Below are 13,776 nucleotides of genomic sequence, written 5' to 3'. Positions count from 1 at the left end.
GCAGACAAAGAAAAGGCATTTTTTTGAAAGAAGAGCAGACTCCTACTCATTCTTTCTTTCCTCACTGACAGGACCTCGGTTTTATTTGCGGTGACTATGTCCTTAGATTAAAAAATTTCATGTCCCAGACTCCTTTGCTGCTAGGGTGGTATTTGATAGTTCTAGCCACTGAGGCAAAAGATTAGATGCAGGAAGGATTTCTGGAAATGCTGGGAATCCCTGATGCCTTGTTTTCCAGCAATATGTGCTGCCCTACTTCCTCTCTTCCGTTTTTTCCCACCTGATGCCGAACGGGGAACATAGTGGCTGGAGTTGCAACAGAGACATCTTATGTTTTGAGGCAAAGGCTGAGGAAACCATAGAAACCTTGCCCTGTAACTACTTAACTCTATACTTTGTTACATGAAGGGGGAAAGGGGGTCAGTTTTTAAAGCTACTATTTCAGTTACTCATAACTGAACACAATCCTATTTGTTACAGATGAAGAAGAAAGAAAACTCGATTACTAACAAAAATGTGGCTCTATAGAAAACCCAAGTCACTTTTTTAGAAACAATGGAAGTATTCAGAAATATATTAATATAATCTACTGAAGTCACTTGTATGTGTATATAGCACCAATGAACTCAGAAAATATCATTTTTATTTATTTTTTGGCCGCACCACGCAAAATGTTATTAGTTCCCCGACCAGGGATTGAACCCACGCCCCCTGCATTGGAAGCACAGAGTCTTAACCACTGGACCAGCAGGGAAGTCCTGTAATTTTTAAAGGTGTAGTTACAATAGCAGCACAAAATACAAGGTTTCTACAGACAAATCTTATGTAAGAAGTACAGAATCTTTTAGACAAATTTTTTTAATTATCAAAAGCAATTAAAAAGTTCTAATTAAATGGAGAGATACATTATGTTTATGGATGGGAAGACTCAGTTTCATGCAGGAATTCTCTTCCCCAATTGTTCTGGTCTCCCCAAAATAATCTGTAAATTAAATGTAATCCCAATAAAAATTACGATGGAATTGTATGCGTGACACTTGTCACGCTAATGCTAAAGTTTACAAAGAAGAGAAAAAAGCCAGGAATAGCCATGAAAATTTCGAAGAACAAGGTTGGTAGACTCAACACATTTCAATATTTATTATAAAGCTATGTTAATTAAGGCAGTGTGGTATCAGTACAGGAAGAAGAATGTAAGTCAAAGGCGGAGACTAGAGATCAAAGAAACACACCCATGAATATGAAAACTTATGGTATATCACAAATCACTGGAAAAAGGATGATAAATGATGCTAGGGCAGTTGGTTATCAGTAAGGAAAAAAAATCAGATCCCTAACTCATATCATACACAAAAATCAATTTCAGGTGAAAGGAGAAACCTAAAAAAATCGCCCTCAAAACTAAACTGTGAGAACATCTTTACAACCACAGGGAATAGAAAGATGATTTATGCCACAGAAATTACAAATCTGAAAGAAAAAGACTGATAAATTTGACTACCTTTAACTTAATAACCTCTCTGTGTACAAAAATGGCATAAACAAATGGCAAAGGCAATGTATAGCCAGGAGGAAGATCATTAGGGTCCGAAGAGCTTCTAAGAATTAGTAAGAAAGAAACAAACAGTCCAAGGGCTAAAAGGGCAGAAGAAAGTAGCAATTCACAGAAGAGGAAATCCACATGGCTAATAACTAGAAAAAGATGCTTTCCCTCACCAGCAATCAGAGACCACAATGAAATATCATTGACACTCAGCAGACTGGCAAAAACGATTAAATCTGACAATACCGAGAACAGGGTAAGGACGTGAAGCACGGGAACGCCTGTGTATCCCTGAGATGAGTGTACACGGGCATTTCCACTCTCAGAGCTATATGGCAGGTCTAGTAAAGATGAGGATGCCATTGCCTATGATGCAGCTGTTTTAGTCCCATGTGTACACAGCCTAGAGAGACTCTAGTGCCAGACACACACCACAGACTGTTCACAGTATATTGCTATGAATTAAAGTATTATAATAGAGGTAGTTTCAACAAAATTAGTAAAGACACACTTCTGGATGGTGGTACCACCACAGGCACTTGTTTTAAACACAGACCATGATGGGAGATAGCACAGATTGAAACAGGTGACTCTTATTGGAAAGTGGACTCATCCTTTAGTGTGGGCGCAGACAGGGGGAGTGCCAGCCTCCAGACCGCCTGAGGAAGACTGTGCTGCATCTCCTTATGAGGACTTGCTTATGCTCCTTGACCCAGGATGTGAGCGACTCCTAAGTTACTACAGCTCCTTTCTCCTCCTCTGGGTCCAGCCCTGTCCTGCCACTTTGTCGGGGTGACAGACAAACTGACATCAAGCTCTGCTTTCATAATGACACTGAGTAAAGCAGGACCCTCTCTGTGAAAAAGATCTATCCACGTCTCTCCAAGCCAACATGGTGTCATTTCACAGTTATTTTTATGGCTTTTTAATGAGGCAATATTACCTATCAGAAGACCCCATTCATTAGCACTTTTACCACATACCATTGATGAAACATTTGCGTCTCAACTCTGTTGCTTTTCATATCCTGTGAAGTTCCTATTTCTTATTTTCACAGAGTTGTAGAGAAAAAAGTATCTATTTCAAAAGTTGAAGCAATCTGTAAATATATAGGTAAGTAATAGCGTAGAGCACTTCGGCAGGACTGAAACATTATCACAGACAAGAAGATTAAAAGCTCCGTCATGCCCAGGGCCCCTTCCTGGACTAAATATTATTACTCAGATACTGTATGATGTCACTTATATGTAGAATTAAAAAATACAACCAACTAGTCAATATAACAAAGAAGAAGCAGATTCACAGATATAGAGAGCAAACTAGTGGTTACGGGTGGAGGGTGGGCAATACAGGGGGAGGGAAGTGGGAGGTGCAAACTACTGGGTGTACGATCGGGATGTACTGCACAACACGGGGAATATAGCTAATGTTCTGTAATAACTGTAAATGGATATAACCTTTAAAAATTGTATAAAACATTTTTATAAGTTTCAATTAGAAAAAAAAGAATTAGGATGTGCATTTTGGTGTGGAATGCAAGGGTTCTGAGGATGTTCTAACGAGCACAGAAGAATCTCTTGTATCCTCCAACTCTTGCCTGTTCCTGTAAGATAAAGGAAGCTATATGGTCAACCCTCCTGTTCACTTTGCACAGTGCCCAGCGTGTCTTGGCGTTGGCCCTGGAAAGTGAGGTCACTACCAGATCCAGGAGGAAACTCACCATTGTCTAGACTGGGTCCTTGGAAAGAATGGGAGCTCCAGACAGTAAAACAACTGTTTTAGGCTGGAAATGTTTTCAAATAAAGCTTCTGATGGGAGCTCATGTCAGTTTCAGCTAACCGCTTCAAAGCCTGTCACACAGATTTCTATGCACTGGAGGAGATCTGTTCTCACCGTCCTTTCAAATTCTGATGAGATTGCCAGACATTTGCTTCAAAATATCTCTAGTTCTTTTCCTAATTGTTTCAGCAATGGCTCATAGAAAGGCCTTTTAAAATATCTTTTAATCTTCAATGTTTTTATTTCTTGAAGTATTTATTTCCTTGTAGGAACCTCAAAGTTTTACATGTTATAGAAGAATGACATGGTTCCGTATTTTACTTTTTACAACCTTAGAGGTATTGGTCAATCATGAAATAATCCCTTTGACATTCAGTCAAAGCCCTTTGATTAAACTACTGTTATTCTTAGAGACTAGGGATGATTCATTTCATAATGCCTGATAGTTTCTTTTGGAATTTATTTCATGAACAGATCCACCTCATTTTTTGTTCTTTTCAAACCAGACAGTTTTAGTATGACTAGTACCGAGGTACAGTACTGAATACAGTTCATAAGTACTGAAGAACACTTTAAAATTTAGTAAGAACAGTTAATCTTATAAAATCTCAGGTGTTTGATTATAAAAATAACTATTTTAGTAAGAATAGCTACTTCTCTGGAAAAGTAAAGTAGGTTTCAGGCGTACGGAATCGTGAAGAAGGCTGGGCAAAGAGTGCTTAAATACGACACCGGAAGTATGATCCATAAAAGAAAAAATTAGACTTCATCAAATTTAAATTAGATTAACTTAATACACTTAGTTAATTAAATTTCAGAAAATAAAAAGATATGCCAAAGACTCTGAGAAAATATTTTCAAATCATATATCTGATAAAGGACTTTTATCCAGAATACATAAGGGAATCTTACAACTCAACATAAAAAAAAGAGATAACCCAATTAAAATATATGCAAAAGATCTAAATAGACATTACTCCAAAGAAAATATACGAATGGCCCATAAGCACATGAAAATACATTCAACATCATTAGTCATCAGGAAAAAGCAGATAAAAACCACAATAAGATAACCTTCATACTCACTAGGATGGGAATAATAATAACAACAACAACAAGTGTTGGTGAGGATATGGAGAAACTGGAACCTTCATACATCACTGGTAGGAATATAAAATTGGTACAGCTGCTTTGGAAAATAGTCTGACAGTTCCTTGAAAGGTTAAACATAGAGTTCCCATATGACCTAGCAATTCCACTTCTAATTATTTATCAAGAGAAATTTTTAAAAAAAGAAAGAAAGAAAACCTCCCTTTGTGCAAGGGTTTTACTTACTGACGTTCCACTTTAGGCCTGTTGTCGTAACCTGATTGCATGGCTGTCCAACAGGAATGAGGCCACACCAATCACCTTCCATTCCGGTATCGACATGCAATTTGTGCTTTCCCTGAGGTAGAGAAGGAAGGCTCATTAAGATGGGGAAGGGAAAGGAAGGCCCGTTAATGCTCACTGAAGACCTGGCCATACGCACCAGGTACCATCCTAGGAACTTCACATAGTTTATCACACTTAATCCTAACAACACACTTATGTAGTACGTACTGAACTATCCTAGGCACTTTCACCTGACTTAATCCTAGCAACAGTTTTACAAGGTAGTTTATTGTTAATTATTACCTTTATATATCAGAAAATTGAAGTTCGCAGAGATTAAATGTGTCCAGGACCACACAGGTAGCAAGGGGCAGAATCAGAATTCCTACCTATACCTGCCACTTCCAAGATTCCACGTGCTAAAGATATAGCACTAAGTGATACAGAATTCTAGGCTCTTAATCAAACACTTGCTTGAGTGTAAATACAACATTGCTTCCTCAGTAAAATCTCTGCTTTTTATCTGAGAACTGGGCTCCTAACGTTGAGAATTCAGTGTAAGCCCTACTAATGGTTGGCCTCTTTCCTATACCCACAGCTGCTCTAGGAGATGCTCAGTGGGGCGTACCTCTACCAGGAAATAGAGCATCTGCCCTGAGAAATGAGTATGCTTCTTCTATTCTGATTATGAAAACTGATATAATCTACCATGTTTTCAATTTTTCAGTTTACAAGAAGGTTAAAGTTAAATGTAATGCTCAATCAAGGCCACAAGCTTTGCTTTTAAATAAAATACTTGGAAATGCCTCTCCTACAAAGTAATGCTTTTCCATTCCTACCCTATTCATTATCCTCAGGGTATACAGTCTTTGTAGAAAGATACCTCAAGTTCTTATGGGAAAATGTCAAGACATGCATGCATTCAATAATAGAGTAAAAAATGTATTTTTCATAATTCAAATAACTCTGAAGGAATAAGCTCCAAAAGATATTCTTCATTTTAATAAAATATTGCTTTAAAGTGTATTTAATATATGACATATTACCAAACTAAGGTATCTAGGTCTCCTTGTACAGTCATTTTACTTTTATTGCAACTATGCCTTTTGTGCTGTATATTGTAAATTTCTGAGAACTTATTCTACTGTATCCAGGCCTCAACATGCAAGTAGGATTTGTCTTTTGTCAAAAGACTGCTTTTATTAGGAAAACAATTCTCTAGATTATTATACATAGGAATCCTTGTGTTTAACACAAGTTCATTCAGACATTTACTGCCTGTACAATTCATATACATATATTTCCATTTGAACATTCAATCAGAGGGCACAAATTCAATTAGAAGGGCTTAAATACATTCAAACACAAGGAAGATTTTTTTTTTTTTTTTTTTTTGCGGTACACGGGTCTCTCACTGTTGTGGCCTCTCCCGTTGCGGAGCACAGGCTCCGGACGCGCAGGCTCAGCGGCCATGGCTCACGGGCCCGGCCGCTCCGCGGCATGTGGGGTCTTCCCGGACTGGGGCACGAACCCGTGTCCCCTGCATCGGCAGGCGGACTCTCAACCACTGTGCCACCAGGGAAGCCCACAAGGAAGATTTTTAAAGAAAATTTAAAATACATTTGAACTTGGTGTCCATCATTGGAAGAAAGGTAAGCAACACTTGTAGATATACACCAGGCAATGGATTAGATGCACACAGAGAAATGTGGATGGATAGAAAACACAGTACACATAGTAGGAAACAGAATCGTGATAAATGACAGAACCTATCTATGTAAATTAAAATAAATGCAAACACAATAAGGCACTTTTTCTACTAACAAAATTAAAAATGTATATTCATATATACACACACACTAACATGTTTGCGTAATGGGAAACGATGTAGGGACAAAAGGGAAGCAATGGATCAATCAACCAATGATTCTTGCCTGGACCAGAGATGGTAATGTGCTATGAACTAACGAGTACTACTGACCCAACATTGAAATCTCATAAAAATAAAATAACAAATACATACTTTAGATATGAAGTGATACAAGATTTAGAAATTCTTAGACTCTTCTGAAGGAAAAAAATAGAGAAAATATTCTAATAATTCAGTAATTATGAGTAATTACTAAAAACAGTAATTCAAGAAAGAGGAATAATTGGGAGATAGCCATGGGAAAAACTCAGGAGCGAAATAAAAACTTATCTCATTCTTGAATAATGATCTTTGGTGTTTTTCTTTTAGTGTAATTTAGAGCAAAGGCATATAAAGCATATTATAATTACAGAAAATTTCTACATATTTCAGTGTAAAAGTAATGCTATAATTGTCAGAAGGCACAAGTAAGGAAAAGAGTAGAAGAAAGTGCAGTGGTCTTTATTTTCTCATCATTTTACATCATACGGGAATCAGGAAATAGAGCCTAAAGTTGCAGATTATTTTTAAGGGGGATTTAAAAATTGCTCCTGTCCTGAGTTATTGGTAACACGGGTAACATGTTTAAGCACAGGCAGCGGGACTGAGGAATGGGATCTGAAATAGCTCTGTTCTTCATCCTGCCCTATTACTCATTCAGGAACCTCCAAGCCAGTGTCACAGACAAGTTATTCACCCAACTGTATACATGAAACCTGTGACCACTGCATGGAAGGCAAAGCACAGGGAAGGAGGAAAGATGACAGATCAGAGATCCGATCTGGTGTGGGGAGTGGAGGGCAGCATGCAAGCAAGGGGCGCCCTGAGCAATGATGCTTGTGTGGGAACCGAAGGATGAACAAGCGCCAACTCATGACGGGAGGGCAAAGAGGCTCGCAGGCCGAGGGCGCACCGCAGAAGCCACAAGGAGGATCACCTGAGGCATCGGGGTGGGGTGGAGAGATGGGTGGAGCACGGGAGATTTTTAGGGCAGGAGAGCTATTCTATGTGACACCGTGATGGTGAATACGTGACATGAGGCATCTGTCAAAACCACAGATGTACCACACACCAGGAGTGAACTCTGTAAATTAGGGACTTTCCTTAATAATGTATCAATATTGGTTCACTATTTGTAACAAAGGTACCACACTAATGCAAGATAATAGGGGAAACTGCCAGCAGGAGAGGGGGTATATGGGAACCCTCCATGTCATCTGCTAAATTTTCAGTAAATGTAAAACTGCTCTAAGCATAGAGTATTGTTATTTTTTAAAAGTCTCTCAATGACCTTTCACTTTCTCATCCCTTCAGTGGGACTAACAGCAATGTGCTGGCGGGTTTAAAACCTAGGCCAGCAGATGAGCGGTACCATACCTGGAGAAGCATGCAGCCATTTCTGAGCAGCCTTTACAACATTGTTCCGCTCTTTTTTTTTTTTTTTGCGGTACGCGGGCCTCTCACTGTTGTGGCCTCTCCCGTTCCGGAGCGCAGGCTCCGGACGCACAGGCTCAGCAGCCATGGCTCACGGGCCCAACCGCTCCATGGCATGTGGGATCCTCCCGGACCGGGGCACGAACCCGTGTCCCCTGCATCGGCAGGCGGACTCTCAACCACTGCGCCACCAGGGAAGCCCCTTGTTCTGCCTTTTTCCCCCTAAAAGAAATAAGGTTTTTTTTTTTTAAGATATGAGCCACCTTTATTTCTTTCTTTAGAATCTTTTCCCTAAGTTGATTTACATTGATAGCTTCCACATGAATTCTGAGTTCTATTTCTCCCTACTACCTTCCGTTATAGAAATAATTCTCTCTGAAGATACAGATGCTAAATACAGTACAAATTATCACCCAGAGATGCCGAACGTAACACTTCAACAACTCTGGAAAGCAGTAACCAGGCCTCTTTTCTCATCAAAGGAGCTCATGAGAGAGGGTACTGCAGACATTCTGATTTCCTTACAATCGCTTTGGCTTCAGCAGTGAAGGGATAGGAATGATGGTGATTTTTCACAGTGGCGGATCCCAGCCTGATGGGGGCTGTACCGCCAGGGTCCCCATCAGAAAGCACAGCGTGTCAGAGGAGTTGCAGGTGACCTGTAGTCCTCTGGGCTCTGGGACCAAGAAGGGCAGGGATGCACTCCTGGACCAGATGGCTCCGCCTCTGTCTCTGACAGTGAGACCTGTGACTTCTTCATTTCTCATCAAAGGGGACTCATGTGTCCTTGGGTTGTCTTATTTTCAATCTGTTACAGTTAATTCCTATCTTCTAATTGAAGACTTTCCTCCCTCTGTTTGTGGCCTGTTAATGGTTTGGTAGTGGTCAGCTGAACACATTACCATGTTTGGTGCTCTGGCTAACTGCAGTAAAGAATGATAAAGGAAATAAGGAATGATTTCTCAACTCGTGCATATTAACTCCCTAGGAAGATTCTTCAACTTGTATCATATAATGCCAAGGCAACAGCACAAACACATGTTAAGCTTTATGATCCCGGGGTGGGAGGGTGCTGTTAAAAACCCCACTGGGGGGCTTCCCTGGTGGTGCAGCGGTTGAGAGTCCGCCTGCCGATGCAGGGGACACGGGTTCGTGCCCCGGTCTGGGAGGATCCCACATGCCGTGGAGCAGCTGGGCCCGTGAGCCATGGCCGCTGAGCCTGTGCATCCGGAGGCTGTGCTCCGCAACGGGAGAGGCCACAACAGTGAGAGGCCCGCATACCGCAAAAAAAACAACAAAAAACCCAAAAAAACCCCCCACTGGTTTAAATGACACAATGGTAAGCTTTCTCTTCTAGCCTTGCTATGTATTCATTGCCTTCCTCATTATTTTAAGATTCGACAGACTTTGAAAATTTTCATTCTGGGACCTAAAAAGTCCCAGATAGGTATTTGCCTACAATCAAACAATGAACAGTTTTTCCTCTCATTCCAAAAAGGTGTTTAGCCACAAGTGAATGGTCTTTGTGTTCATAAATATACAAAATTTAGCTTTGTATGGTTAACAGAGGGCAATACTATGCTCTTCTCCTGTATCCTCAAGTCTATGTGACGTGCTTACAGTGGACAACAAAAGGAATTTTTGTTCATCCCTCAGATTTCCCAATTCACAATATACGCTAGCCTATATGGGATTTGACACAGGCAGGCATGCAGCCTGACAGTAAAGAACTTCCCTAAAGATTTATGCCATGACTGGAGACCACAGGCACGTGAACTAATCATTGACTTCCATCCACTCTCATGAATCACTGCACAGCTTCCTATTCTGTCACCTGTTCTGAGCTAAGATGACTCTTCGAAGTCAAAGGCAGTTCTATATGGTAGAGATGGAACAAAAATAAATCATAGACAGTTTGGTTTTCCAATCATGGTTATTTTTAACATATTAACAACCTCAATAAGGGATGAAATTGTAATTCAGTGAAAGGCAACAAAGATGGCGCTTGGCACCTATGCTGGAAGTCATACTTATGAGCATGTAAAGGACAGGCAGCATCGCAGTCACTGTCCCTAGGCTGTAATGCCAAGCTAGAGCAAAACATACACAAGTGGACACCTAATGAAGGGCTAAGAAATCACTGTCCCTTTGATTGTATTTTACCTCCTCTTTGAAAATGACAAGGACACGACCGAGAGAAAGGATAAAGCTCACCCTAGATTTTGCTTCTGCAAAAATTCCAAGCACTGAGGCATCTGAATCCTGTTTACATCTCTAAATCTTTTAATCCAATAACGATGCTAAGTTTTAGGCTAAGTTATCTTAGTGTGGCGTTCACAAAATACAGAGAAATTTCACAAGATCATTCACAAAGCAACCGAACACAGGAAGACCACAAATGTCCTTTCTATTTAGTGCAGAAGATTCAAGGAGCAGATACCGATACTCGTTTATAAAGCGGAAAACCATTCATCAAATTGCTGTTAATGCTGCACTTACACCCCATGCTAATTGCAGCTAAAATTTCTGGCAAACGGTTAGACCCAGTATGAATGGAATACTGCTGTACACTGGTTAAATACAAGGCTAACCTGTGCTACCTAATCTTTTGTTAGTTTGTCCAGGTACTTTAAAAAGTCATCAGCTAACACCACGGGAATTTAAATAGCCCCCTGGAAGGAACAGTGGAAGAAGTCAACGGAAGGATCTAGCTTATATTTACTAGGAGAAGAGGGTACCTCTCCCACACAAAGATAGACTTTTGTGCTGGTACATTTCATACTGCGACTACCCACATGACTGAAAGTAGTAACAAGAGAAATGGTCTTTTCAGTGAATTTATAGTTGTAAAATCTCAGAGCTAGAGGACGCGTATATTGACTTTTATTCTGCTCCACAAACGTAGAATTCAGAACTCAAGCGTGTTGGTTTAATATATATTTCTTTATCATTGATTGATTGATTGCATTTCCTTTTGAAAAAGCATTAATTCCTTATCTATAGAGAGCTTTTAGAGTTTCCAATCATGTCAGAACCACATTTTCCAAAGTGTATCCCACAGAACACTACTCGTGGGGTCTGGTTAAGATTAGAACAATAGCTTCTTGGATTCCCCCCTTGGAAGTCACAACACACACCAGCATCCTAGGTGTTCTAGGTAGTCTTTTCTTTTTTTTTTAATTTACTTATTGATTTTGGGTTAAATTGGGTCTTCGTTGCTGCGTGCAGGCTTTCTCTAGTTGCATCGAGCGGGGGCTACTCTTCCTTGCGATGTGCAGTCTTTTCATCGCGGTGGCTTCTCTTGTTGCAGAACACGGGCTCTAGACACACAGGCTCAGTAGTGTGGCTCGCGGACTCTAGAGCGCAGGCTCAGTAGTTGTGGCGCATGGTCTTAGTTGCTCTGCGGCATGTGGGATCTTCCCAGACCAGGGAATTGAACTCATGTCCTCTGCATTGGCAGGCGGATTCTTAACCAGTGAGCCACCAAGGAAGTCCCTCTAGGTAGTCTTGAAGCAAAAAACTCTTTACCTGAGCGAGTGTTTCCCAAACTTACTTAACTACAGGTCCTCCTCCTGCCCCTTAAAATAACACCTCACAATTACCTGTGGAATTTGCATTTCATGAAATCCACCTAGGAAAATACTGATTTGGAATAGAGATTCTGCACACAGCAGCTGAAACTATGATTTTTGGTTGAATATTTCCACAGCTAGAACATTTCAGTGATATGTTTTGAAATTAATAACCTCCATCTTATTTTTGTTTTGGAAATTATTTAGTCACCTGAGGCTGAAATCATGTGTATATTGACAAAAGGTAGGCTTATTTTTCGATTAAACGGTTAATGACAATACAGGGTGCATGTATATCCAAAAGAAAACCTTCTGAATGCTTGTTAAGCTAGTTTATTTAAAAGTCAAAGACATTTAAGAAATATCCACTATTGTTAGCGACAGTAAAATAGTATGATTGGCTAATTTCCTTCTTAACTCCCAACACTAAACTATTTCAAATTAAAACAGATGCAATCGATGTTTATCCTTTCTACCCTAGCACCTCGGTATTGATGATTTTCTTACAATGTATCCTATCCTATCTCTAAGCCTTCCTTTTATTCCAGTCAGAGAAAATCATCTGGTGAGTGCCCTCACACTAAATTGTCAGAAACCTACTCTTTGCTCCTCCAAAACATATGGACATTTTAAACGATGCCTTTTAAAGACAATACTTATCCCAGAAGCAAGCATTTCTAACAGTGGAGACAGAACAGGTTACACGAAAGATAGATTTTGAGTCAAAGAGTGATCACAGAGTTTTCAAATAACTTCAGATAAATGTTACTCTACTTAATGTACGGTGTGATCAGGAGGCCCACAATCCCTGTCTATTCTTAGGCTATTTCTCCATCCTTAACCAAGAGCAGCTTCAAAGCAAAGGTCAAACTACCTTCTTTTCAAAGCTCCCTCTGTTATTCCAGTTAACATAGATCACACTTGCTTCCAACAGCTACAGTCTTTATTTACACCACAAAATAGAGCATTTTGTTACTGTCCTGTACCTCTCAAACGGGTGCATGTTATATCCTTAAAAAGAATAAAATTTCTTTGAAGGCAAAACCCTGGCCTTTCACTTCTGTCGGATTTATAGCACAGGGGGAAGAACGTACTAAGTGTCTAACAAATATCTGACTAATGGTTTAGAACAAAAGGAAAAAGTATCAATAAAAAGGTGTCAATATGCTTAGAAAAATCTTTGTCAAAATTAAAGTAGATGAGAGAGGGCCCAGTTGAACTGAAAGGTCTCCATATAGACACCAAGACAGAATTCTCTGTGTGGATAAGGTCTGCTTAATTGGACACTACGATAAACCACACACAACCAACAATTATGAATACCCCGTCAACAGTATTCAAAATACACTTCAAGGTGTATACAGAGTACACATTTTATGTTTATATGTAAAATGGGCATGACAGTACTACCTCACTGGGTTATTCTGAGGACTAAATGAGAACATGTATAAGGTGCCACGAACAGGGCTTCAAACATTCCTATTATAAACGTTGATTTACTTACCCCTCTCCCTCTATCAAGTCTTCCAAGTTTAACTTGAACACAAGTTTTCTTTCCACTCTTCTCTGCTCTTTATTTTATAAAAACCCTAGTCACTTTGACCCAGTAATTTTTAAAGAAAAAAAAAGTGATTAGACCTCATAAGACTAATATGAAATATAGCGGGAAGGGAGAAAGAGAAAAAAATTTACGTAAACATTTTTATGTTTAGCCTTCATAAGACATTAAGATATTTTAAAGACAAGAATCATATCTCCATTTGCTATACAGAAGCTCTTGTTTTCAGTAAACTACTTTTTTAAAATGCTCCCCTATTCTGAAATAGTCCTTCTTTATAGGAGCACACCTCCCCAACTCTGTTCACCAATTTTAGAAAACTCCAAAGAACTCCTTCTAAGGTCTCATCTCTGCTCACCATATCCAAAATGTAATGCTTCAAGTTAATTTCTGGAATTCTCGATTTGAACTGAGCCTAGTACTAAGGTAACCCAAGATTCTCTTCAATGCAAGCAAATAGTTTAAATAAAATTCAGTTCAGACTCTAAAGCCACTGAACTTGTTTCTCAAATGTTCTCATAGTTGGTAAAAAGTTGATGGGAATGCCGGCACTGCAAGATGTATTTCAACTGTCCTCCTTGTATCCTTAGCTACTTCGACTCTCCTT

The 13,776-nt window shown here is 39.6% G+C and overlaps 1 protein-coding gene across 3 annotated transcripts in view; it reads right to left on the bottom strand.

The window, feature by feature from the left end:
- TPK1 (thiamin pyrophosphokinase 1) overlaps window positions 1–13,776 on the bottom strand; it is a 341,016-nt gene that overhangs the window by 103,423 nt on the left and 223,817 nt on the right. For all 3 annotated transcript variants that reach the window (XM_082661977.1, XM_082661975.1, XM_082661976.1), the window contains one exon: window positions 4,658–4,769. In XM_082661977.1, coding sequence (XP_082518103.1) covers window positions 4,658–4,769 — 112 coding nt within the window. The remainder of the gene's footprint in view (window positions 1–4,657; window positions 4,770–13,776) is intronic.

The sequence above is a fragment of the Grampus griseus genome, assembly GCF_964374135.1.
Source record: "Grampus griseus genome assembly, chromosome: 9".
NCBI classification, from domain to species: Eukaryota; Metazoa; Chordata; class Mammalia; order Artiodactyla; family Delphinidae; genus Grampus; species Grampus griseus.
The sequence above is the reverse complement of the archived record's forward strand: the minus strand, read 5'-3'. Positions and strand labels throughout refer to the sequence as shown.